The sequence below is a fragment of the Caenorhabditis briggsae genome, assembly GCF_000004555.2.
Source record: "Caenorhabditis briggsae complete genome, chrV, whole genome shotgun sequence".
Lineage (NCBI taxonomy): Eukaryota > Metazoa > Nematoda > Chromadorea > Rhabditida > Rhabditidae > Caenorhabditis > Caenorhabditis briggsae.
Window position 1 is genome coordinate 5,691,405 of NC_013488.2, and position 25,873 is coordinate 5,717,277.

At 38.6% G+C, this 25,873-nt stretch overlaps 4 protein-coding genes across 4 annotated transcripts; 2 read left to right on the forward strand and 2 right to left on the reverse strand.

Moving 5' to 3' along the window:
* Window positions 1-628: 628 nt before the first annotated feature.
* Window positions 629-4,626, forward strand: Cbr-unc-34 (the record flags this gene model as incomplete). The annotated part of the gene is made up of 5 exons (XM_002647650.1): window positions 629-989; window positions 2,374-2,470; window positions 3,153-3,782; window positions 3,851-4,009; window positions 4,494-4,626. The coding sequence occupies 5 exons, from the start codon at window positions 629-631 to the stop codon at window positions 4,624-4,626; spliced, it is 1,380 nt and encodes a 459-aa protein (XP_002647696.1).
* A 650-nt stretch (window positions 4,627-5,276) lies between these two features.
* On the reverse strand, window positions 5,277-7,926 carry CBG17886 (the record flags this gene model as incomplete). Its single annotated transcript, XM_045237078.1, has 3 exons — window positions 5,277-5,486; window positions 5,810-5,968; window positions 6,730-7,926. 3 exons carry the CDS (start codon window positions 7,924-7,926, stop codon window positions 5,277-5,279), a joined length of 1,566 nt encoding a protein of 521 aa, XP_045100761.1.
* Window positions 7,927-16,254: 8,328 nt separating this feature from the next.
* Window positions 16,255-22,260, forward strand: Cbr-ergo-1.2 (the record flags this gene model as incomplete). The annotated part of the gene is made up of 7 exons (XM_045237079.1): window positions 16,255-17,495; window positions 17,542-17,726; window positions 18,488-18,750; window positions 18,897-19,120; window positions 19,712-20,280; window positions 20,623-21,562; window positions 22,158-22,260. The coding sequence occupies 7 exons, from the start codon at window positions 16,255-16,257 to the stop codon at window positions 22,258-22,260; spliced, it is 3,525 nt and encodes a 1,174-aa protein (XP_045096329.1).
* Window positions 22,261-23,529: 1,269 nt separating this feature from the next.
* On the reverse strand, window positions 23,530-24,412 carry CBG17888 (the record flags this gene model as incomplete). The annotated part of the gene is made up of 4 exons (XM_045237080.1): window positions 23,530-23,635; window positions 23,899-23,982; window positions 24,057-24,115; window positions 24,206-24,412. The coding sequence occupies 4 exons, from the start codon at window positions 24,410-24,412 to the stop codon at window positions 23,530-23,532; spliced, it is 456 nt and encodes a 151-aa protein (XP_045096330.1).
* Window positions 24,413-25,873: the final 1,461 nt, after the last annotated feature.

The window sequence follows — 25,873 nt, forward strand, 5'->3', positions numbered from 1 at the left end:
TTGATTATAAAAAAGTTTTATCAAACGAATTAAAAATTCATCCATAGAAAATGTAGAAAAAATATTTGCGGTTTTTTAAAGCTATAGAACTCCTAGAAATGTCAAAAACTGAAAGTGGGGATAAATTTTTTCTGTAAAAAACTTTCAAAATGACCATTTTTGACATTTTTTCTTCCGGAAAACGACCATACATGAATCTATAACCACTAATTAATTTTTTAAGAATCATTTAAATCATCTTGGTACTCCACAAAATCAGATAAAAAATTCTGAAATTATGGTTTTAGATCTGCAATTGTGATCGCGCCAAACTTTTTTTCTGTAGATCAAAAATTAATTTGCAGTTCGGAATTGTTCTGTGGGATAGCGTGCAATAAAAATTATGAAAATCTCCGACTTTTTTCAGATTACGGTAGTTCTCGTTCTGAAAATTCCAAAAATCGGAAATTTTTAGAAAACTTCAGAGATTTCCAAAAAAAGGCTGAAACTCTGGAGAAAGTATTCCAAAATTTGATTTTCGGAAAAAAAACGTTTTAAAAGTTTAAAAGCAAGTACGACAAAGCGCACTTGCACCCATATCAACCCCCTTCTATCTCCATTTTTCAGTGAATCCGTGGTTGCCCAAGGCATGGCCAAAGTGATGGTCTACAGTAACGCCAAAAGCAGTTGGGAACCGCCGATCGGCGGCGACGACAGTCTGACGACAGTGCAGCTGCTTCAGAATCGCACGCGTCTCGCATTCCGAATCATCTCGTTGCGCTCTACGGACAACGCTCTGTTGATAAATTCGAATCTGTTTCAAAGGTTGAAATATCATCCGGCGACCAACAATTTTCATCAGTGGAGAGATGAGGAGAAGCGAGTTTTTGGGTTGAGTTTCGAGTGTGAACACGAGGCACAAGTGTTTTTGGAATACGTGAAACAAGCGTTGACACAGTTGGAACGGCATGGAGGAGGGGGCGGAGCTAATGGATTCCAGCAACAACATCGTGAGTCTTTTCTCATACTTGCAAAGCCAGGGCCCGGGTTCTCCAAATTTGAAAAAAATTGAAATTTCAGAAATTTTTTCAAATTTTTTTGTGAAAGAACTATTTTTTATGGACACTTTTATCTTGAAAAATTTTTTTCTTGTCGGAAAAATCGTCCATTCTTTTCTGTTGACCCCAAAAATTTTTTTGGAAGACTGAATTTTTTTCTGAAAATCCGGGCCGGGCCCTGAAAATTCTGAAAAAAAAACCTGGCCCGGCCTGGCCGGTTGCAAATATCCTTTTTTTTTAATTTGGATCAGTCTGAAAAATCGGGAAAAAACTGAATTTTGGCACCGAGCCAATTCCAGCCAAATTTTAAGACTGGGGCGCAGCATAGTGAAAAAAAATACGATTGCAGGTTACGGTAGCCAGCGCTCTGTCGCAATGCCTCTAAATTTTCGAATTGTTTGAAATAATTCAATTTCGAAAGAGCGTGTTTACAAGCCTTGAAAGCTCGCTGGAGATTCTTGTGCGGAAACTACCGTAACCTGGAAAAAAAGAACCTCGATTTATAAGTTTTGGAAATTCTCAAACTTTTCGATTTTTGGAATTTCGGGTTTCCTGGAATTTCAGATTTTAGAAAACTAATTTTCTGGAATTACTTAAAGAACGAGAACTACTGTAACCTAAAACGTTTTTTTGACGATTTTCGGAAATTCCATAGTGAAAAAATCACGGAAAAAATTTCAAATATTTTGGGGTTACGGTAGGCCATCAGCTTCCAAGCTGTGCAAACGCGCTCTACCGGAACACTGTTGGTGTTTGAAAATTTCAAAAGACCCAAAAATAGGCGAAGTTCGCGATAGAGCGCGCCTGCAGACATTTCGAATTTTTGAGCAAAAATAGGCAGAATTGCAATAGAGCGCATTTGAAAATTCAAATTTTTCAAATTATCCATTTTTGGACTTTTTCGCAAATTTTCAATTTTTTATTCGAAATACACAAATTTCCACTAAAAAACAAAAAAAAATCAATCAAACCCCTCGTGCAAATCCTGACTATAAGGCGATTTTCTCCCAGGATTTGAAGACGTCTTCTAGATTTTTTTTTCTCAAATTTTTCTCATTTTTTTCTTTTTCTTGTTTTCTCATGAGTTTCTGGTGCTGTAAACACGACGAACCACGACAAACAATGGAGAATTTTCCAGAAATTGTGGTGACCCCCAATAAAAGTGAGAAAAATGGGGAAAATTTGGGAAAAATCCAGTAGAAATGGGTCATTTTTGAGCGAAAAAACAATGAAATTTCAGAAAAAAATTGAAAAAAAAATTTTTAGGTCATTTTTAAGCTAAATTTTCAAATTCCCGCTTAAAAATTTCCAAAATTTTTTTTTTCGAAATTTGCAGCAGCCGACAATGTCTACCAGGACCCCCATCAACACCTCATGCACATCCACTCGGCGCCCAGTTTCCATCATGACGAGAATCAGAATGCACAGTTTCGGTAAGTGCGCTCCATTGAGAAAATTTTGAATTTTCGGGGTGAGCAAATGCGCGCCAATGATAACATGTCAATTTTTGTACAGTAGAGCGAGCAATGACCGCGAAAATGCGCTCCGATTATAATTTATCAATTTTAGTTGTCAGCAAATGTGCTCCATGGATGATTTACTCATTTTTACCAAAAATATTTTTTTGTACAGTAGAGCGAATTTGCAAAATAAAAAACAACAAGTCGGCATCATCTGGTGTCTCTTTGTGACTGATCTGTTGATAAAAATGACTCATTATCAAATACATATAGAATAAGACAGAGAGAGTGAAATAAATTTGACGAAAGTGTGTGTGTGTGTGTGTGTGTTTACTGATTTTTGGTTTTGTATAAAAAGAGAGAATTCGCTATTACTCACTCTTCCTTTCCCCAATATTTTTCGTTCCTACTGTAATTATGGCGGTCTCTGAATGTATTCAACAATATGAGAGGTCAGTTTTTGAGCTTAAAATGGCTGAAAATGACTGAAAACAAGTCAGAAATACGCCGAAAAGGCCGAAAAAATTCAAAAATAAAGACTCTAAATCAGGCAAAAAATAGAGCTAAAAAGGCTAAAAATCGGTTTAAAAAATAGGCCGGAAATAAGCCTAATAAGAAGCCTTTTTTTTTGAAAAATTGATTTTTCCTCTTCCAGCAAAACCTCCCAACACGCCTCGACACTCTACAGTAATGGACCAATGACCCAACAGCAACGTCGAGCCTCCCAGACTTCCAGCAACGGATCATCAGCGGCTCCACCCGTCGCCCCACCGATCAACAATATCCCACAAGCCCCGCCCATGCCTCCATCCTCGGGAATTGCTCAGGTTAACACATCTGGCGCGCCTCCACCGCCTCCACTGCCTCCAGTCGGCGTTGGAGCACCACCACCACCGCCACCGCCTCCACCACCGGCGACACTGATGGCTGGAAGTGGTGGAATGTCGTTGGCAGATCAATTGAAGCAGAGATCCAAATCGCTCACCACCGGAAAACTGAATGGAGGGGCACCGGCGGCCGTGGAAGAGAAACCCAAACCGGTGGCCGCGGCTCCGAACATGATGTCGGAGTTGACAGCGCATTTGAATAAGAGAAAACAGACGCAGGCGAAATCAGACGCCGTTGATTCCAAATCCAACACATCGAATGGATCTTCGGATAGCGGATGTGGCATCGGACTGAATGGATCATCAAATGGAGGATCCATTGGATCGGCGGGAGCCAAGAAATGGTCGGTGTCGGAAGCAGCATCGAAACCGTTGGATAGCCCCAAAACGCATAGAAAGTGAGTGGGAAATTCAGATATTCAGAAAATTCAGAAATTGAGATTCCAGCCACAGACAGAATTTTCAGACTCCCCTCCGCGTCGTCGCTATTCTCACAAGAAGACCAAACGACGCCTTCCAAGCCGAGTACTTCGAATGGAACGACGGCGGGAGCGATGAGCAATGGAGCATCGTCATCATCGTCGGCGCCGACGTCCTCTGGCGTGACGAATGAGCAATTGGAGAGGTAGGCCAAAAATTATCGATTTTTCACGTGAATATAAAATTTTTTTAAATTATCGATTTTTGACGTGAAAAATACCGATTTTTCACGTGAAAAATTTTGAATGATTGATTTTTTGACTTTAATTTTGGAAAAAAATTTTAGGTGAAAATTTTCGAAATTATTGATTTTTTCAAAATATGTTTTGACCGGAAAAATATTTTTTCCCATTTTCACGTGAGAATTTTTTCCCGAAGTCTCGAATTCTACGCTATTTTTGATTCTATTTCGCGGTGAAAAACTGTAAGATTTCAAATAAAAAAAAATTTTCGTGGGATTACGGTAGGCTTGAAGTCTGCAAATACCGATTTATGTGAAGTCCGCAACTTTCGAAATTTTCAATTTTTTTGCATTTTTTGAGTATTTCAATGAAAGTTAGCATGTTTTTATGGGGTGGTTTTGCTGAAATCTACCTTTTTTTTCTCTAAAAATTCAATTTTTCTTGCAGACTTCGCGCCGACATGATGGTCGAGGTTCGTCTGGAAATCAACAAACTCCGACAGGACCTGATGGACGCGCAAGAGCGCTCAAAACAGGAAATTCTCGAGACGATTCTGAATGCCATCGGCGGTCGTCGATAGATCTCTTTTTTATTTTTTTTGTTTTATCCCAAAATTAAAAAAAAATCAGTCTCTAAGGTGTCCTAAACAGACGGTGCTCTCCACTTCTTTTTCACTCAAAAAACTCCTAAATTTATATTTTTTTAGTCGGGTCCGATTGAATAATCTCCAACAAAAAACGTTTTCTTTCAGTTTTGATTGCATTTAATTTTTTAAAATGATGGTTTCCATGAAATTTTCTATGTATCATGACCCCCCATTTTCCCTAATTTGTAATGTATTTTTCTAATTTCTTTCTCTCTAATTTCAAAATAATTTTCGCACTGCTCTCTTCTGCTCATATGTGAGTATTTCCTCCTCATGGGTCCTTTTTTGGCAGCATCATGAGACATTTAATTTTATATATTTCCCTCCTATCCTCCTCTATCTTAAAATCCATAAAGTTTTCAGAGATTTCAAATTTTCAGAGGTCAACCAAATGAAAAAAAGCAAACATTTGTACACACACAAACACGGAACAATCGAGGATTTTCACAAGTAAAACTGAGTATGGAGCATGGGGCAATAACAAATAAAAACGATATATCTATAAACGGATATGGGTGAGGAGAATGGTTTCACAGGGAAAAAACGAAATTTACAAAAAAAATATATGCTGAGCAATCCGAACTTTAGACAAAACTTCCAGCTTGAAGTGGTGGTGGCGGTGGGGAGCCGGCGAGCAGCTCGTTTCGACGCATTTCGAGATACGGTAGCACGTTGTTCGCATTCTGAATCGCCATCGACGCCATTGACATTTCGTTGTTGACGTGGAGCAGTTCGCGGTCGAGACTCCACAAGCGGCGTAGCTGCAAATTTTTGGAATTTTTGGACGTGAAAAGTTTGGAAAAATAGGTCACCACGTTTTTTTTTCAAAACTAGGTCACCACGTTATTCTTTCAAAATTAGGTCGCTACGTTTTATATTCACGTGAACTTTTTGGAAAAAAATAGGTCAATGTTTTTTAACACGTCATCACAAGTAAGAACATCTTTTAATGGTCCTCAGACCTTGGAAAGAAATTACAGATGCAGCCTGACCGGTTCAGGCAAATTTAGGCCATTTCTATCGATTTTAGCTCATTATTTTCCAAAAAATTTCATGTTTTTGCTCTCGTCATATCAAAAATCGATTTTTAGGCGGATTACTGTAGTCAAAAAAGACTTACATCCTCGTCACTCGGCTTATCACCCTTCTCGTTCAACAACACCACTCTCTGCTGATCAATCGCGATCGCTCGATTCCGCATCGATTCCATACGTGGCACGGCGCGTTCGAGTTGCAGCTGATTCTCTCGAATGTCTTTAGAGACCATCCATAGGGTCTGAAAAGAAAATAGAAATGTTTTGAAAATTTGAAAAGTAAATGTTACCAGCTCAAATTTGAAGTTTTCCGGATTACTATAGTTTCAGAAGTACGCAAAAATGCCAGTTTGGACAGTGTTCAACGCCTTTATCATAGTCAAATTAGTCTAAACTCGCGATGTAAGCGTGAAAAGTCATTTAAAAAGAATTCGGTGTTTGCGTACTTTTGAAGTTACAGTAGTAATCCGGAAAACTCCAAATTCAAGTTAGAAATTGTTTCTTTTCGGATTCTAAATGCAAAGTTTTCAATAACTAGAAATCCAACAAGAAAGACTGAATAATTCTAGTGTTTTGACGATTTTCAAGCCAGTTTTGGATTACTGTAGTACCATAAGTATGCAAATACCGAATATTTCAAAAATTTCACGCTAATTTTGATATTTCAAACTGATTCGATTATAAGGGAACAGAATTTGATACTGAAACCAGTGCTTGCGTACTTTTGGAACTACAGTAATCCGGAAATTTTCGAAAAGTGTCATTTTCGATAGTTTTTAACGCAAAATTAGCTTATACTACAGGCAAGTCGGTCTGAACTCGCGAAATAAACACAAAATCTCATGTTTTCCACAATTCGGTGTTTGCTTACTTTTGAAACTACAGTAATCCAGAAAATGCCAAAATGGAGCTATCTATTTGTTTTCGAAAAACACGAATTTATCAAGATTTCTTACATTCAAATGCTGCGGTTGGCAATTCGGTGGCGCCGAATTATTCCTGAACTGTCAGCCGTCGGAGGTGGCGTCGGATTGCTAGACTCCTCGATCTCCTGCTTCACCTTTTTCAACGGAGGCGTCGGATCTGGAGCTGTCGGCGTTGAAGCGGTGGATGCCAAGGAGACGTCAGATCTTGGAGGCATGAAGTGTCTTATATGCTGCGAATTATTCAATGTATCCGCAGAATAGTACATTGTGGGGTGTTCAGAAGACGTCATCATACAGTAAGACGCTTCGGAGGCACTTCTAACATGGGAAATCGTCGGAGAATCTGCTTGTAATCCAGTGCTTCCCACCAATCGAGGAGTGCTCGTGAAGCTAGGTCCACTGGAATTTTCATTGGAAAGCTTATTGAATTGCGCACTGGTCACTTTTTTGTTAGTCATTGCATTCCTGAATACAGGTTCCACGTCATCATCAGTCATCGATAGCGACGTGCTTCTTCTGGAGTCTGGAGAGTTATTGCAAACGAAAACACTGTCTATACTTTGGTTAGAGCCCAAAAGGCATGCTTTTCCAGGGCCAGGGACCAGGGAGAAGTCCCTCTGACGCTCCCGCTGCATCCGTTGCACATTGCTCACTTTCATCGCTTGCTCTCTGCCCATTTTTTGGAACATTTTCATACGATCCTCAGGTTGCATCTTCACACTTGTCGTTGGTTTGATAATTTTGGTTGGAGACGACGTGGTGGCTGGAAGCGAGGAGGCTGATGACGTGGATCCTTCGCCGAGCTTGATAATCGGAGCTGAGAGACGACTATCTCGATTATCTGCTGATCCTCCTGCTGCTTTCTTATCATTTTTCTGATTTTTTTTGAATTTATTGGTGATTTTCTTGCCCAACTCCATGAAATTGATTTTCGGACGCTGCTGCTCCACCTCCTCCTTCTTTTTCACTGCCATTGAATTGGTCCGCCTGAAACGTGGCTCCTGAGGTGGCTTGAACTGTGGAGACGACCATGGTTGCTCATAGGTGGTGGCTGTTGAGACGAAACTTTGGGTTGGCGAGGAATTATCTTGAAAACGCTTGTTTCGATGGTCCGGAGTGTTAGGTGGTCGGAACGCATTCGGCATTGTTTGTCTGAAAATTGTTGTTTTCGCTTTAAAGATTTTTTTTTCGAAAAACACCAACCTATATTTATTTCTCTCGAAATTCACATTTAGTCCTATCGGAGGACAACCATTCGCACCTCGATTCGCCATAATATTTCTGAAAAAAATTATTTTAAACTATTCTTCAAGTTTTAAGCTAAAAAAACGCTCCAAAGCTAACAAAAGTCTGTGTAAAATCTGATGAAAATCGCAGAAAATCGCCGCTAAACAACGCGCGCTAGCGGGATAGCGGAGTGTCGTAAATGGCATTTTTTTGAATTTATTTTTCTCAAAAACTTGAAGAAACAAAATTTGGCGGATTTTTAGATAAAAACAAATTCAGAAGAATGTAACATATAGAAAAAATTGTTTGCAAGTAAATACCTAAAATCTATCGTTTTCCTTTTTTTCCTGCAAAATTTTATTTTTCTTCAGTTTCCCATTGTATCCTTTTCAAAATTGAGGTGTTTCCCCATGATTGATATTCCCTTTTTTCTCGGCTTTTATGTGGGTTGGAGAATATAAAAGAGAGGTATAGGACGACTTTTTTCATTTTTCAGTTTACTTTTCTCTTTCTTCTCGAAAAATGAGAATTCTCTTTTTATCGTATTCTAGCTGAAGCTTTCGAAATTTCCAAAGCTCGGAAACTTCTGGAAGCTCTTTCTCCATTCAAATTTGAGAAGTTAACTCAACAATTTCAATCGATTTGAAGGCCAAAATGTAGAGCTCGGCAAGCTCTACAAAATGACATACAACTCAAAAGTTGACTTCCTAAAGTTATCGATTTGCATATCATTTTGTAGAGCTGTTCTAGATCTACATTTTGGTCTTTAAACCGACTGGAAATGTTGGGTTTGAAGAGAACAGGAGCTTCTAGAAGTTTCAGGATTCTGGAATTTTCGTTCCTGATCAATCGTTGCGTTGGTTCCCATCGAATGAAATAGAAGAAATTCAAAAAAAAGTTCATAGAAAAAAGGATTACATAATATCTAGGAAAGTAAACATAGGGGTACTGCAGTCCACCACCTGGCACCCAGCGGCACCTCTTTGAAAGGATATGGGAGAGGGGGTACTGTAGTAAGGGCGGTATGACGTCATGAGTAGCAATCTGGAGTATCTGGAGGAATGTAGCGCATCAGATTCCGAAACTTGAATTCCTAGAGCCGTTTATAAGATCAAAATCGATTTTTCCAATATTCAAAGTTTCAATTTAAAACTTCTGGAGTCTTGTACCGAATCTGGAAAACTGTTGATTCCAATATTTGAACTTCACGAATCTATTTCCGTTGTGCTGAATTCTGAAACTATCTGACAGATTCTAAATTAATCTAAGAGATTTTGAAGCCATCCGGTACTTTTCAGATCACTTTCAGATATCGCACTTGCTCTAATAGAAGCTAACCCTATACGTGCACTTTGAGCTTAAATATCTCTGTTCCTATGAGAGATATCAAAAAACGTTCAACTAATAAAATATTTATCATAATATCACCAATATTTTATCAGTGAACAAATGTTTGATATCTCTCATAGGAGCCGAGATAATTGAGCTCAAAATGCACGTTTAAGGTTGGCTCCTATTAGAGCAAATACGGTTGACTGATTCTAGTTCTTTTTTCCAAAGATTTTGAAGTCTGTCAATTCTATTTGGACCAGCTTTGTTCTCCATTAATCACACTCCAAATACACCACCTCTCCTCTCCAAGCTACCAATTAGAATTATTTCCTCAATGCGGGAAATTGAAGATTATATACCTTTTTCCCAGAATTTATGTTCCTCGGGACTATCGCTAATGAATGGCGAGCAGCTGCTTCTGCTTCCTCTTCTGCTCCTCCAGAGATTGGATTGTGACCTAGATTATGGAATGCACAAAATTTGTGCATAAACATCCAAGGCTTGTACACAATGTCATCAGGAAGAACGGATTTGGCTTAAGATTGCTGTAGAATTGATTAAAAAAAAATGAAAATATGGATCAAAGTCGTTGAAGAAAATTGATCAAGTTTGGTTGACGAATTCCCAGTTATTTTTCAAAGAATTTTATACAGATTGTTTACAAATTCAAATTTGATTTCATGATCAAATTCAGTCTTGTCAAATTCCGGCTCAAAATAAGTGAATCTAGGTCAAGATACCGAAATCATTCTCATAGAATGATCATTCAAGTTTAAGCTCGTATATCTCGTTCTCTGTAAAAGATATCAAAAAGTAGTTAACTAATAAAATGTTTTTAATTATGCGATTAATATTTTATTAGTTGACCACTTTTTGATATCTCATACCGGAAACGAGCTCAAAGTTGACAGTATACGGTACACCAAAAGTCACACGTGCTTTTGTGTTCCTTTCTTTTCACCTCTTCAAAGCACAAAGGCAGTCAATCTTCCTCCTATTCAACATTTTTTGCGCGCATCTATTTGCATGGTTATTTCCATGCCACGACACCTATTTATCATATTTCTGCTGTTCGTGTCGTTAGGCATCGCGGAAAACAACGCGATGCGTGTCGGGGAGGCGGTTGCCAGCTGAGTAGCGACTTGACTACGCTCCAACATTTAGAACATATGTCCGACAAGGAAACCCCTTCCCGTCGCAAAATTTGACCGCGTGCCAGTTTTCAAAATTCTGAAATTTGCTTTCAAATATTTTGTGTCGTCTCCGCTGACGACCGTTGCCCTAGGATATCTGTTCGCTGCTTCTCCCTACACAGCTCATAAACATTTGACACATATCCATCAAATTGATGGCATGGAAACATCCACTTCAAAAACACAATTTCTCATTTATTTTTGAGCTGATGGATTTGTGAATGCAGTGGCTTATGAATACGTGGCGCTGCGGGCTTTTTTTCCGATTTGCATTGATACATGCATATGCAATAGGGGATGGTTTTATCTATAATATATTGCAAAAAAGCCATCAATTTTATTATTGCTACAGTACCCCCATTCGGAGTTTTATGACTAGCTTCTATCTTCTTAGCTATAAATTTTTTGGTACAGTACACCTTTCGGAGTTTTATGGATTAGCTTCTATCTTATTGCAAAAGCTTCCATCTTCTTCAAATGATTCGTTTTTCAAATTCTTCCCTTTTCCAACGAGAAAACAGTCAGTGGTTCGAACAGGAATGCTCACAACTTTTGTCTCTAATTATCGAAAAATGCTTTTCAAGTTTGAAGGGACACACTATATTGGGTTGTAAACGAACAGTAAATAGTGTTTACTGAACACTCCAACAGAATGCCTTTAACTTTGAGCCCATATATGTATCTCTTTTCTTGTAAAAAATATCAAAAAGATTTCAAATGACAAAATTTTTCTGATAATTTAATATTCATTTTGTCAGTTGACTACTTTTTGATATCATCCACAGGATCCGAGATAAGTTGGCTCCAATTTGAATGTTCGGTACTTTTGTTAGAACCAAAACTTTGACGGCAGTCCCCTCACTGATAAGAACTTTATCAGTTCAATTGAAATTCTCTTGCATTCTATTCTGTGCTTGTCCTTCACAAAGAAATACATTTTCGAGTTTGCTTTGGGATCCAGGTGGGCACTTTTCACCATTTTTGCGTTTTGAAGATTCCCAGAACCTTTACCAGTATTAAATGTCATAATTAGATAAGTTTCTTAAATGTCATACATAGATGAGTAAATGTCATAATTAGATGAGTTTTTTTTATTGCTCACATTTTCAAATGTGTGGATTACTGTAAGAATGGGACTTTTCGAGTAGAGTTGAACTGGTCGGGTCCACAATGTTAGGAAATTTTTGGAAAATCCAAATTTCTGATTTTTCAATTTTCAGGGTACTTGGGTTTTTGGGTTTTTTAAAAATTTTAGACTTTTGGACGGGACATTTTTTTTCAGAGTTTTTCACTACTTCAGACATTTCTAGCCTTTTTTAGTTTTTAGAATTTTAATAAATTTTCAGCATTTGTGGTTTTTTTTTGCTTTTTCTGCCATTTCAAGATTCCCTAAAAGATAAGATGAAATTTTAGATCAGAATTTTAGATCTGGGATTTTCATCAGATTTTCTTGACTGATAAGTGTCTAACATTTGCCTATCAAGATTATCATATGAATTATCAGCTTCTAGATCATCTGTATCATGTTGCTTTTTTTATTTTTAAAGTCCAAGTAGGCGTGGTTTCATCAAAAAGGTCGAAGTTCGTTGTCCAGGGAGGGGGGCGTGGCCTATCTCTCCTCTCCGTTCCGTTTCTCCTCCATTCATTCGGTTTCCCTCTCTCCCTCCCAGTTGCCTCCTCTTCCATTTCTCTTCTTCCACTACCACACACCACCAACTGTTGATTCTACTTTAAATTCTCTACGCTAGCTTCGTTTTCTTCGTCCTCAGTCAGTTTTCTTTTAGTATAGTATAGAAAGTCATCATTGACCAACTTTCCAAGTCGGATTAATGGCATCTTAACTCGAGATTCTTGAGGAGTGTCTACCACTGTTCTTTTTTCTTCACTCAGGTAATTCTAACCACTATCTCTTATCTTGACTATCAGTAGGCGCTGCAGAGAGGTAATAATATACTAATTGCAATGGCCATAAACAGTACCGTAGATTGAAAACGTTGTGTTAACAGAATTTATTGAAAGTTTACATGTTTTTTTTTACTTAAATCGTGAAAAAAAGAAGGTGTCCTTTAGAAATCAGAGAATCTTGAAATGTCCGAAAAAGCTAAAAATTCCTAAAGAACTTTACTTTCGAAAAATCGAAAATTCATATTTTTCCATTTATAGAATTCCTGAAAATCTCGGATTTTTAGGATTTTTCAAAGTTTTTAGATTTGTTTTGGTTATTTCGATATTCTCGTAGTTTGTGGGTATTTCACAATTTTCGGATTTTTTTTGGATTTTTCGTAACTCTTTGAAAATCGAGGATTAGTTTTTTTCAATTTTCGGAGTTCTCGAATTTTTTTGGAATCTTTTCAGTTTTTGGATTTTCTGAATTTTTCAGCTTTTTCAGCCATTTCAAGATTTTCTGACTTCTGAAGGACATCTGCCCTTTTCACGTTTCCAGTACAAAAACCAGCCGAAAATGGGTGTCTTTCAAACATCGGCAAATAGCAGAAAAACTAGAAATTTTCAAAAAATTCTGTGAATGCAAAGGTTTCATTCTAGGTCTGTTTCCTACCCTCCGACAGTTTAAAGATGTTCGGAAATTGATAGCCGAGCTCTAGACTCCTGAAAATGCCGAAAGTCAACTGAAAAACTGTTTGTATACCAAACCGTCAACTTTGAGCCCATATATCTCATTTCCTGTGAAAGATAACAAAAAGTAGTTCACTGACAAAATATTTTTCATATTATGATAAATATTTTTACAGTTGACCACTTTCTTACATCTCATACAGTGACGAGATATATGGGCTCAAAGTTAACGGTTTGGGTGACACTCTATTACGTTATCATTAACTGTTACTGTAGTCTATGGCTTGTGGGACCCCTGCTGATTAGAAATGCATGTTCCCGGAGACCGCTAGGCTGTGAATGGATAAATGAGTCATGAGGAGGATCTGGAGGATCTGCGAAAATCCTTGTTTTGGCCCTAAGCAGCCTGCGAGCGGTCCTGGCCCATCTGTTTCAGGCAGGTGGACCAGGAGGTACATTAGCAAATTTTTCTTGGTTTCCAAGGCTCCAGGACAAAGGCAGCCGTCTCCCCGATCCTTCTCAATGTGGTCCCATCCATTTCAAAAGAGAAAAATTCGCCCTCCTGAGGTCCCCTCTTCTCTGCGTTGATCTTCACCCACAAACAAACCATCCATAAAACACTCGTTCTCTGCGCCTCTCGCTGACCCAGTTTCTCTCGTTCCGAACTTCGGGAGTCTCTCCTTTTCCTACAATACCTCGTTCCTCTCTCGCACCCGAAAGCACCGTCTTCTCGGACATCGAATACACAACAATTCGCCTCTCCCGGCTGGCTGTCATCCCACTTTTCTTACTTCACAGTTTACCAGTTTTAATTGGGGTTTTTCGATTGACTGTTTTGCTGTAACAGAGTAGCTATAATTTCAGTATTTTTGATAACAAAATTGGATGAAATTTTGCCATTTTAAGAGCGCTCTAATCCCTTCTGGCACACAGCCAAAATATACGCTAGATGTCGCGATCTCCTTCCAATCCTAGGAGAAGAGCCCCTCTATTTTCCCCCTAGCAATAGAAAACGGGCTCTCTTTCTCTCTGAGCTTCTGGTTCTTCTTGCCGGCTAGTGCCAGTGTTCGTGTCAAACAGCTGTCATGTCTTCTATCCTTCTCCGTTTGACGTGAAAAAAGTGCTGCGTGCGGTTTTATGTCCTTTTGTTATGCATTAGACCTTATTGTCATAAATTATAAGTTACCAGCAAGCTGGTGCGCCATCGGCGCGATTTAATCTAGGTTTTTTTCACTTGTTCGTTGTTCAACTATTCATGTTTTCTTAAAGGGTCACGTAAATTGATACTTTATTTTCAAGCTTTTCAAAAGTCCACAGCGGGAAAAAACTTGGAACTGTTTCAGGTATTTTGTACCCCCGAATTAAAGATTTTGTACCCTTAAATTGCGTTGTACCCCCTTACCCCAAGATTTTTGTACTCTCCGAATTAACTGCCTTGATTTTGACCATATTCAGAAGTCTAGAACTCTGTCAAGTTTCCGATCTTTGAATATTTTGGAGGATGTAGAACAAACCCAGATTGAAAACTTTACTTTCGTGAAATCAAAAATTACTTGTTTTCCAGTTGTTTACTGATTTCTGAAAGATCCCCGTTTTTGGCCCGATTTTGCCCTGAAATCGTGAAAAAAGAGCAGGTGTCCTTCAGCATTCAGAAAATCTAGAAATGGCTTTGAAAGCAATTTTTTAAACTCTGAAAATCCTAAAAATGAAAAAATTCCGAAAAATTCAAGAACTCCGAAAATTGAAAAATCTTAATCTCGATTTTCCAAGCGTTACAAAAAATCTGAAAATTCTGAAAAATCCTAGGATTTCATGAATTCTATGGAAAAATCTGAAGTTTCGATTTTTCGAAAGTAAAGTTTTTCAATCTAGGGTTGCTTTACACCTTTAAAGATTTTCAAAGTAATCCGACACTTGATAGGAGAGTTCCAGACTCCAGAAAAAAACCGAAAATCAACTGAAAATTACGTTTTTGTATATCTTATTGACCCGTACTGAATATTTTTGTCCGACAAATGGTAAAAATTGAGCCATAATGAACACGGCGGTTCAGCTACAGCTCAGCTACAGATGGCACATCAACCGTACCTGCCGAAGAGCTAATTGGTCAAAAAATCCACCGTTTAGCTGCCGAAAAGCTAATTACAGGACATCGACCATATGCCTATCAAGCAATTAACATATTGCGTTTATCTATTTTTTTTCTTCTCACCTTCTATGATAGAAACGACCCTAGGTGGGCTTGGCTTGGATTTAAAGATCCCAGTAATTAGCGCTAATTGGTCCTTTGAGCTTCCATTGTCTTCGTACCTTGACGTCTTCTATGATGCTATAGATCCACAGATAGTGCCGACATGCGTGAAATCTAAGGTCGAGAGGTTCGAATAGATAATTGGCCTTGGAATAAGGTGTATTGTTCTAGGTGTATTGTACTACCAAACAAATGATGGTCACATAGATCTAATTTCGGAAATATTCGTTTTGGACCTTCTTTTGTCTTTTTTTTTGCATTTCTCACTATCAGTCTACCGTATTTGCTCTAATAGAAGCCCACCCTAAACGTGCACTTTGAACTCAATTATCTCGGTTCCTATAAAATATATCAAAAATGTGTCAACTGATGAAATATTGACAATGTTATGATCAATATTTTATCAGTTGAAGGTTTTTTGGTATCTCTCCCAGGGACTGAGATAATTGAGCTCAAAGTGCGCTACTTCTACGTCGGCTTCATCAGGCGACGTAGGCTATTTGAATTTTTATCTATGGAATCAAACTCTCCTTTCCTCTTTCCTGATCACCTGTTTCTACATATGTTTTCAAAACCAACCACCTGGATATTGGTACATCCTATTACACCTGCTGCCCTTATCAAGTCCTCGTGCCGTTATTTCTTAAACCTGAATGATCATTTTTGGCTTCTCCTTATTACTAGGGGGCGTGGCTTATTTCTGCTTCCTACTTTCTTACTATTATGCTCATCGTGATCCTTCATTCTCAAAAGGACATGTCTTATACCGCTTTCTCAGTGTTTTAAGTTTTGTGTCCCCATTTTTTGGCTTCTCCTTATTACTACTTTGATCTACTTAAAGGCGCATAGGCTGTAATCCAGCCTCTGGCCTATAAACTCTCTCTCTCTCTCTCTCTCTCTCTCTCTCCTGTGATTCACCCCAACGACCCCCCAAATTTTTCTATCCTCCGAATTTTTTGCCTGTAAGCAACCCTTCTTCTCTATGAAATATCTCCGATTTTCAGACCTAACACTTGGAGACAAAAATGAGCAACTACAACAGAGGATACGATGACAATCGTCGCGATGGTGGTGGCGGAGATCGCCGTGGTGGTTATGATAACCAAAGAGGCAATGACGACTACAGAGACGGAGGCTACCAGGATAATCGTGGTGGCAATCGTGACTACAGAGGAAACGACCGTGGCGGATACGAGAACAGAGATGGTGGCTACCAGGACAATCGTGACGGCAATCGTGACTACAGAGGAAACGACCGTGGCGGATACGAGAACAGAGATGGTGGCTACCAGGACAATCGTGACGGCAATCGTGACTACAGAGGAAACGACCGTGGCGGATACGAGAACAGAGATGGTGGCTACCAGGACAATCGTGACGGCAATCGTGACTACAGAGGAAACGACCGTGGCGGCTACGACCATAGAGATGGAGGCTACCAAGGAAACCGTGATAACTACAGAGGTGGAAATGATAACAGAGACGGCGGCTACCGTGGCGGCAACGACAACTACAGAGGCAACGACAACTACAGAGGCAACGACGATCGCCGAGGATACCAAGACCGTGGCAACCAGGGAGGCTACCAAGACCGTGGAGGCTATCAGGACAGAGGAGGTCGAGACCATGGAGACAATCTCAACCAACAAATGGGTCGGATGGGTCTCGGCGGAGGGAGAGGTGACGGTGGCAACATATATGCTCAACAGCGCGATGGTCCACGTCCGCAACGCTCCGCAGCTGGAATGGCCAACCCAGGAGATCTGGCTGGCTCGGCCGATCATCCCAACATGCCGGTAGCCAAGAAGGATCTCGCTCACAACTCACAGACATTTGCCAAGCGTCCCGACACATCTGCCTACGACAATCCACGATGCGGAACCAAAATCGAGCTGCTTACTAACCACAGTCTGGTTCACTTGCCACACGAACCAATAAAGCTGTTTGAGTACAACATCGACGTGTTCAAAGGACGAAAGAAGCTCGAGAAACGCGAGGAAGCGGGTCCGATGTTCCGCGAGATTGCGAGTACATCGGAGAGAAAGGACTTAGCATCATTCACCGAATATGTGTACAACGACGTCAACTTGCTATGGTCAATGAAGTCTCTCCCACGTTCTGAGGGACCAGTCAGCGGGAAGAACGGCTACATCTACTACAAGTTCACTCGTGTCGTTGAGCTGGGATCCGAGGTCAGGAATCAGGATAGTCAGCTGCTGTCAACACTGGTTGATGCCATCGCCACTGCTAGAGTTAGATGGCCAAAGTGAGATTTTTGTTGAGTTTGAATTTCAGTCAAATCTTGTTTTCAGAAGGACTGGAAACCAGTTCAGTGTCTTCAAGCGCTCCATCTTTTTGCTCCAAAACCGCGTGGACGACGGAGCTTTTGGCGATGCACCGATCTTCGTTAAGCTTCGCAATGGAGTCGACGCGCGTATTGGAGTCTCCATGGGCATCAAGCTGAACCTTCGTGTCGGAATCACTGCTTGTTTTGATGGTGAGTTAGAGGAATTTTTATGGTTTTCAAAAATTTCCAGAATGTCAGTTTTTTGGAGCTTTTCTGAAATTTTCTATTTCACAAAAAGTTTTGTCAAAAACTTATTTTTTTCAATAATCAGAAATTCCAAAAAATTCTAATTTCTAAAATTCAGAAATTCAAAAAATCAAAATTTTCAACTCTGAATTTTTCTGATTCTGAAATTCTAATTTTTGATAATTTTCGGAACTTCAAAAATAGTTTTTTAGAATTTTCTGGAATTCATCACTTTAAAAAATTAGATTTTTTTCAGAATTTTTTTCAGAAAAATTTCCTGAATTTCAGAATTTCCAAAATTGTGAGCTTTTGAATGTCTAAATCTCCGAGTTCCTGAATTTCACAGCTTCTGAAATTCTAGATTATTTCAATGTTCAAATTTCAGAATTTTTAGATTTTTGGTAATTCTCCAAAATTTTTTTGAAATTCCTAACTTTCCCGATTTTCAGAAATTTCAAAATTTTCGGTTTTCAAGGAAATTTTGGATTCTTTTAAAATTTTTGTAAATTATATTTCACAAAAACTTACTTTTTTAAAAATCATCCACAATTCCAGAAATTTAAAAAAATCAGAAAATCGAAAAATCCTAATTTTTAATTCTGGAGTTTTCCTGAATTTTCCCGAATTTCGCTCGACCATGCAAAGCAAAAAAAAATGCCATTTTTGCAAATGCGCTCTATAGCAATTAACGCGAATTTTTATAGCCAATAAAAAAATAATTTCAGTGTCCCACACACTCTTCACCCGTCCCGGCTACCCGCTGGTCCGTCTGTTCTGGGAGCTCATCCACGGCGACACCCTCACCGATGAGGAAATCGTCGAGGGCAACTGGGATGCCGACATGAAGTTGGCTCGGCCCACAGGCCAAAACATCAAACTAATGAGCGACGTCCTCAAAGACATGAGAATAATGTTCACGAACAAAGACGGTTTGAAGTTCGACGAGAAGGGTAATTATGAGGAGAGAGATTTGAAAAGGCTGAAAGAAGTGAAAGCGTTCAAATTCTATCAGTTCTCAAACGATTGCTTCTACGAGTTCTTCAATGATAAATTGGGAAAAAGCATGTCGATCGTTGACTTCTACAAAACGAACACGGCTACGACATCCGCTATCCACATCTTCCTTGTATTCAGAAGAAGCCGACGAAGGGAAACACCAAAAAGACTTTGTACCCATTGGAAGTTTGTAGTTTGCTGATTGACCCCGTGAGATATACGGGTCTTATTACCGAGAAGCTCAAGGGCAATATGATTCAATACACCACGTTGAAAGCTGAGCAACGGAAGCTGGTCCTTCAGAACATCATTGGACAGAAGGCAATTGGCGATTGCCCACCCATCGTGGATAACAATGATCGGTATGTATTCTCAATCTTTTCAACTTTCGGAGTTTTACGTATTTTCAGAAAAAAAAAAGATTTTTGTTTGTTTATGGAATTTTTTTGGACGAGAATTCCCAAATTTCGGTTCTTTATGGATTTTGTGATTTTTTCGTTAATCTCTGAATCATTCTATTTTACGAAAATTCGAGAAATTCAAAAATTATAAGATTTTTAAAAATAACAATTTCGGAATAATTATAAATGTCTAAAAACAATTTTTTGAAAATTTTATGTTTCTGAATTCGTGAGTTTCTGAATTTCTGAATTTCTGAATTTCTGATTTTTGATAATTTACGGAATTTTTTGGATAAAAAAATTATTTTTCTCGATTGTCAGAAATTTCAACTTCTCGAGTATTCTGAAATTCCAAATTACTTCAATTTTAAAATTTTGGAATTTTCTGGAATTTCAAAAATTTCAGATTTTAGGTGATTACCGAATTTCTGAATTTCTGAATTTCTAATTTTCCAATTTTCTGAATTTCTGAATTTCTAATTTTCCAATTTTCTGAATTTCTGAATTTCTAATTTTCCAATTTTCTGAATTTCTGAATTTCAAAAATTATAGATACATGACGGGCCATGGCATTACCATCGACAAAGAGATGCTAACCGTCAAAGCTTGTCTCTTGCCACCTCCAAAAGTTGTATATGGCAACTCCGAGTTCCTAGATTCGGAACATCTTGGAGAGTGGGAAGCTGTCACCCATGATCCAGTGAGAACAGTCCTCGATGACGCCATATACGTGAGAAGCAGAGTTCCGGGTGCTCCGAAGCTGAAGAAAAGGATTCTGGGATGTATTCTCAAAATTGGAAGCCCGATGAATTCCTCAGTTGACTTCGGCATCGACGATATGTGTTATCACAATCTGATGAAAGCGATCGAGGCAGCAGGGCAACCAGTTTGTTGGGCCAACAGGGACATGGGACAAGCTGTGATCCACGCGAGCGAGGAGTACTTGCAAGGACGGGATCTGCCAGGTGTCAAGTTGGATTGGATGAGAAACCTCAATAATGAGAATTTGGATTCGTATAAGCAGTCGGAGGATGAGGTCATCGTGCCATTGGTCCTGATGATCTTCCAAGTGAGATTCACTACGTTGAATTGTGAGAGATCCGAGTTCCAGAACGACTACAGTGAGTTTTCTTAGAATATTATATAAAGATATATTTCGAATTTTTAGAATTTCAGATTCTCAGAATTGCGGAATCCTGGAATTTTGAGAATCTGAAACTCTGAAGTACCGGATTTTTCATTGATAATTTCCGAAAAATTTTCTGAACATTCTATTTTTTTAATTTTCAAAATTTCTGATATTCGAATTTTTCTCGATTTTCAGATATTTCAATTTTTCAATTTTTCAAAAAAATTTTATAAAAAAATTAAAATTTCTAAAATCGAGAAAAATCTAATGAAACCTTCTCTAAATTTTTCGGGGATTTTTTTCAAGTTTTTCAAACTTTATTCATTTTTTCCAGATCTCTTCAAGTGGATGGCTGACAATGAGGTCGGAGTGTTCACTCAAGGTCTCCTGTACAAGACCTTCAACTCCATTGGGAACACTCCAGCCTCATGCAGGTTCACGAGGCTCATTGTGGAGAAGATCCTCGGAAAGATCGGCACAACCCATCGTCGCCTGGAGCGCGATGGAGATCACAAGTCATGGAAAAAACTTGTGAATCCTGCGGAGCCAACCCTCTTTCTTGGAGTCGACGTGTCGCATCCAAGTGCTCGCGACCTGAAAGGAGACGATCCGGTAAAACGCCTTTCTGTGGCCACAGTCGTCGGAAATATTGACCTGGACTGTACCGAATACAGAGCGTCTTCCAAACTCCAGGACGTTGGAGAAGAGAGAATCGTCCGATTCCAAGAGGAGATCCAAAAGAGAATTGGAGAGTTTGTCCAATTTAATGGAATCTCCCCGGCACACATCGTCATCTACCGAGATGGTCTCTCCGAGGGAGACTTCCAACGAACGCTTTATGAGGAGAAAACGGCTGTGGAGACCGCCTGCAAGCAATTTGGTCCAGGATTCAAAACAACACTCACCTACATCGTTGTCACCAAACGACACCATACCAGATTCTTCCTGAAGGATGAGGAACAAGGACTCGAGCAGCAAGGATACAACATTCGTCCGGGAACCCTCGTGGAGGATACTGTCACCACCAACGACTACTACGATTTCTTCCTAACCACTCAAGTCGGTCAGGTTGGTCTGGCGCGGCCGACCCACTACTACGTCCTCTTGAACGATTGGGATGTGCCAGCAACGTTCTGGCCTACCGTAACCCACGCTCTGACGTATTTGTTCTGCCGCACCACCAGCACTGTCACTCTGCCAGCACCAGTGCTCTACGCGCATTTGGCAGCGAAAAGAGCCAAGGAGACTATGGATGGAGCTCTCTTTGCGAATCGGTGAGTTTTTTGGGAACATTGCTCAGTTCATCATTTATCGGAAAAATCCAGAATCTCTTGGAAATTTGGAATCAGCTCATGAATTTTGAAAATTTTGATAAAATCAGATTTTTCGGGATTTTTGGAATTATAAAAAATTTCAAAATTTATGAAAATTCAAAAAAAAAAGAATTGCTGAAATCCTGAGATTCTGAGATTCTGAGATTCTGAGATTCTGAGATTCTGAGATTCTGAGATTCTGAGATTCTGAGATTCTGAGATTCTGAGATTCTGAGATTCTGAGATTCTGAGATTTTGAGATTCTGAGATTCTGAGATTCTGAGATTCTGAGATTCTGAGATTCTGAGATTCTGAGATTCTCGGATTCTAAAATTCTGAGATGCTAAAATTCTGAGATGCTAAAATCCCGAGATTCTGAGGGTTCAGAATTCTGAGTAACTGTAACTTTGAGAGTTTCAGAATTTCAAAATCTCAGCATCTTAGAAACTCAGAATTTCAAAAAATTTCAAATTCTCCAAAGTCAAAAATTGATATTTCGGGATTAGGAAAATCATCATCGTCAAAATGTTTTTTTTCAAATTTCCCCATTTTTCAGAGGAGTTGGTCGAGTTTTCGACCTTTCCCAATTCAGCGAACTTGCTCAACTGACAAATTGTCTTCAGTCAAATCCGTCACTGGATGGGATGACGTTCGTCTAATTTGTTTCTTTGTCTCTGTTTCTCTGAACAATGTAGCTTTATTATGTACCCTCATTCACAATAATTTCCTGTAACTTTTCAAATATTTTTTGTAAAAAAATTCCATTCTGCCAAATTTCTTCTCCTTTTCTCGTGCCTCATATACCCTTTTTAATGGTAACCTTCCATTTCAAAATTCTTGTAAAAAATATTTTTCTGCATTTTTTTCTCTCACCACCCAAAAAAAATCCATAATAATCCCTTATTCTTAACTTCGCCCCTTCTTTATTCTGTACGAATCTCATTATCTTACGGTTTTAAGGTGTCCTTGTTAAACATAGTAAATTTGCTTTTATGGTGTTCTTAGCGGGTTTTTTCAAATTTCCAGGTGGCCTAGAAAAATCAGATTGTTAAGCGGCCTAGAAATCAAATCAGGAAATTTAACAATTATCCTAAAAAACTCATTTGTCAGAAAATTTGGATTTTTTCGGAGATTCACAAATCAATCTGACAAGGGAACGTTTTTAAAAAAAGTCTTTGGGGATTCGCTGAAAATTTCAGTACCTAAAGTTTGACACCTCCTCTACACGATGACGAAAAAATCTAGGTCCAATTCCAAATTCTATTTCTATTTCTCTGAAAATTCAGATACTTAATGTTAGAAGATTTGAATTTTTCGGAATGAAATTGCTTGATTTTTTGAATTTTCCGACGTTTGTGAGATTGCAGAAAAAAGTCCAAGATTTCAATTTCTGGAATTTTTCGATTTTCCAAAATTTCGATTTTCAGAAATTTCAGTTTTTTTATTCTCTGAAATTTCAGTTATTCAAAAATGTTGGGTTTTTAAAGAATTCTTTTTCGAAGAAATCAAAAACTGTTGAAATTTCTGATCTCGGATGTTATGAATTCCAAAATTTAAGGATTTCAGAACTTCAGGATTCCGAAATTCGCGATTTCAAAACTTCAGAGTATTAAAAACCAAGAATCTCAGATTTTCAGATTCCACAAATATCCGAAATTCGGAATATAAGAATTCCAAAATTCCAAAATATAATATTAGAAATTCAGAATTTTGAAATTTTGAAATTTCCGAATTTCAAAGTTTCAAGAATTCAAAGTTTCAGATTCTGGGATTTTTGAAAAAAAAACAACCAAACAAAATTTATTAATACCAATACAAAATTAAAAAAAAAGAGGAAAAAAACTATAAAAATCCTTCATTCATTCATCCAAAAACACAATTAAATAATTATTCGTTCACTTTCTTCGTCTTAAATGAAATCGAAATTTTCACTTTTCGTCCTGTTGTTTTTGTCGAGTCAACGGCATTTTCGCAAATCCCAAACGTCTCAAGTCGTCCGCCGTAAATGACATGGCCGTGTTGCAATCGTCAAAACTGAAAATATTGTATTTTTCGTATTTTTGAAATTCTTTGGAATATCTGATTTTCAGAGTTTCAGAATCTCAGAATCTCAGAATCTCAGAATCTCAGAATCTCAAAATCTCAGAATCTCAGAATCTCAGAATTTCAAAATTCCAGAATTTCAGATTTTTACTTGTAAGAAGACGACGGTTTTGACGAGGATGACTCGAATTTCGTGTGCGATGAGGATCTGGAAATTCAAACTTCTGGATTTACAGATACACAGGTAGACCCACTTTTCAGATTGCAACGTAGCCGCTGTTGGAATCGTGGCGACGCCCAGTGACGTGGCATCATTCAATGGGAATGAGGAGATGGATCTGGAAGAATGATATTCAGGGATTACTGTAGATAAGTGGCCACTTGGATACAGTGGCTACAGTACTACACTTACGTGGCAGCGGGGTTGGGAGTGTGGATAGAGTGTTCGGCATGGGTGCAGACTATGTCCAGCTGGAAGAAAGTTAGAACTTCAATGTTTCACAATATTTGAATTTTTGAACTTTAGAATATCAGAATTTTAGTAAATGTCAAAAATCTCACCGAATCATTTTCACCCTTCTTCAATCTCACACATCGTCCTACCGTAACCGGAATGACCGTCTGAATCAATGAACTTCGAAAATGCACCAGCTCAGCGTAGGTCATGGATCCGAACGTCAGTCCACAGAGAATATTCGACGCTTTCCGATCGTTTAGACGACGTTCATAAATCCATTTCAACGCAATGTTGATGACATCAATTTTCATGGAATCCGGAATCGCGACGATACAATTGTGACGATGGAATTGACGGAAATTGAGAGAAGATTCGAGTAGCTGAGTTGGTTGGTTGAGGAGAGAACATGGAGAATCGAAACAAGATCAGAAACGGTCTCATCGGATACGGCAAGCAATGTGGATGGAGAGTGAGGGATCTGGAAATTGAGAGTTCGAATTTTAGGAAAACACATTTCTTCCGATATTGCAGTCTTAATGAATTCAATTTCCAAAATTTTGAAAATCCCCTACCGTTTTCAAATTGGTCGTGACCAAATTCAAAACTTCCACACATTTCCCTTTTCGTGCAATCGCCACCAATTTCTTCTCAATCTCGTCCTGCAGTTGGCCAATTCCAAAATACGAGATGACTTCTAAATCGTTTTGAAGTGTATCAAAATTAAATGTGACTTTTCCAAAATAGATAAAATCCAACACTTTCTTCACACTGTTCTTGTCCAGAAACTTCAGATCCACATCGAATGATCCGTTTTCCGATTTTTTGAGTTTCTCCAAAAAAGTTGATGAGAATGCGGCGAGAACTGCCGAATGGACGAGTAGAATTTCATTTTGGAAATGGAGACGAACGTCACAAAAATTGCGAAGACCCGAAAAATCAGACTGTAGGAAATGGGCGGTCGATTCAAAGTGATTGGCGGTACCGGTAACATCAAGGCTAAAAAAAGGAAATTTCGGAATTTCGGAATTTTTAGTTTTTGTTCTTGGATCTTTGGGAATATCGAGACTTCAGAGTTTGCATTTTTCGGATTTCTCAAGGATTTTAGAATTTTTGAACGGAATATTCCGAAGTTTCAATTTTAAATTTGGAATCATTTGAATATTTTTGGGATTTTTTAATTTTCGAAGGTTTTGAAAGTTTTGAAATTTTCAGAATTTTCAGATAAATACAGAGAAACTCGAGAATAGCGTTATTTCAAAAATATGAAATTTCAGAATTCGAAATTTTTACGCATTTCCAAATATCCCGATGTCCTTCCCCCTACCAATTCGTCACATCGTTGTGAAGATTTCTAGTGCGGACATTGCAAAAATCGCTCATTCTGGCCTAGTGCTTCTGAAAAAGTGTATTTTTTTGAGATTTGGCTGAAAATATGACTGCGGCCGGCTGGTCATTTTCGACCGTCTTGCCCAAAACTCACTTCTTTTTCTGCCCGGGGGTGCTTATTTGAATCCCGGTTTACGTTTTGAGAAATGATTGTAAACCGCGCAGTGAGCCTTCGAGAAATATATGGGAATGGCTGAAAAGGGTGGTGGAGGAGGGGAGAAGAGAGGTGGCTTTTTTGCGGAACTTTTTTTTATTTAGGTTATTGGAGTAGAAAATAGAGAGACTTGGGTTACGTACATTTTGTTGGAAAAGTGTTAAAATTCGACGTAACGACCTAGATTTCATGTAATTTTGAAATTTAATCAATGAGATTTTTTGAGGCGGCA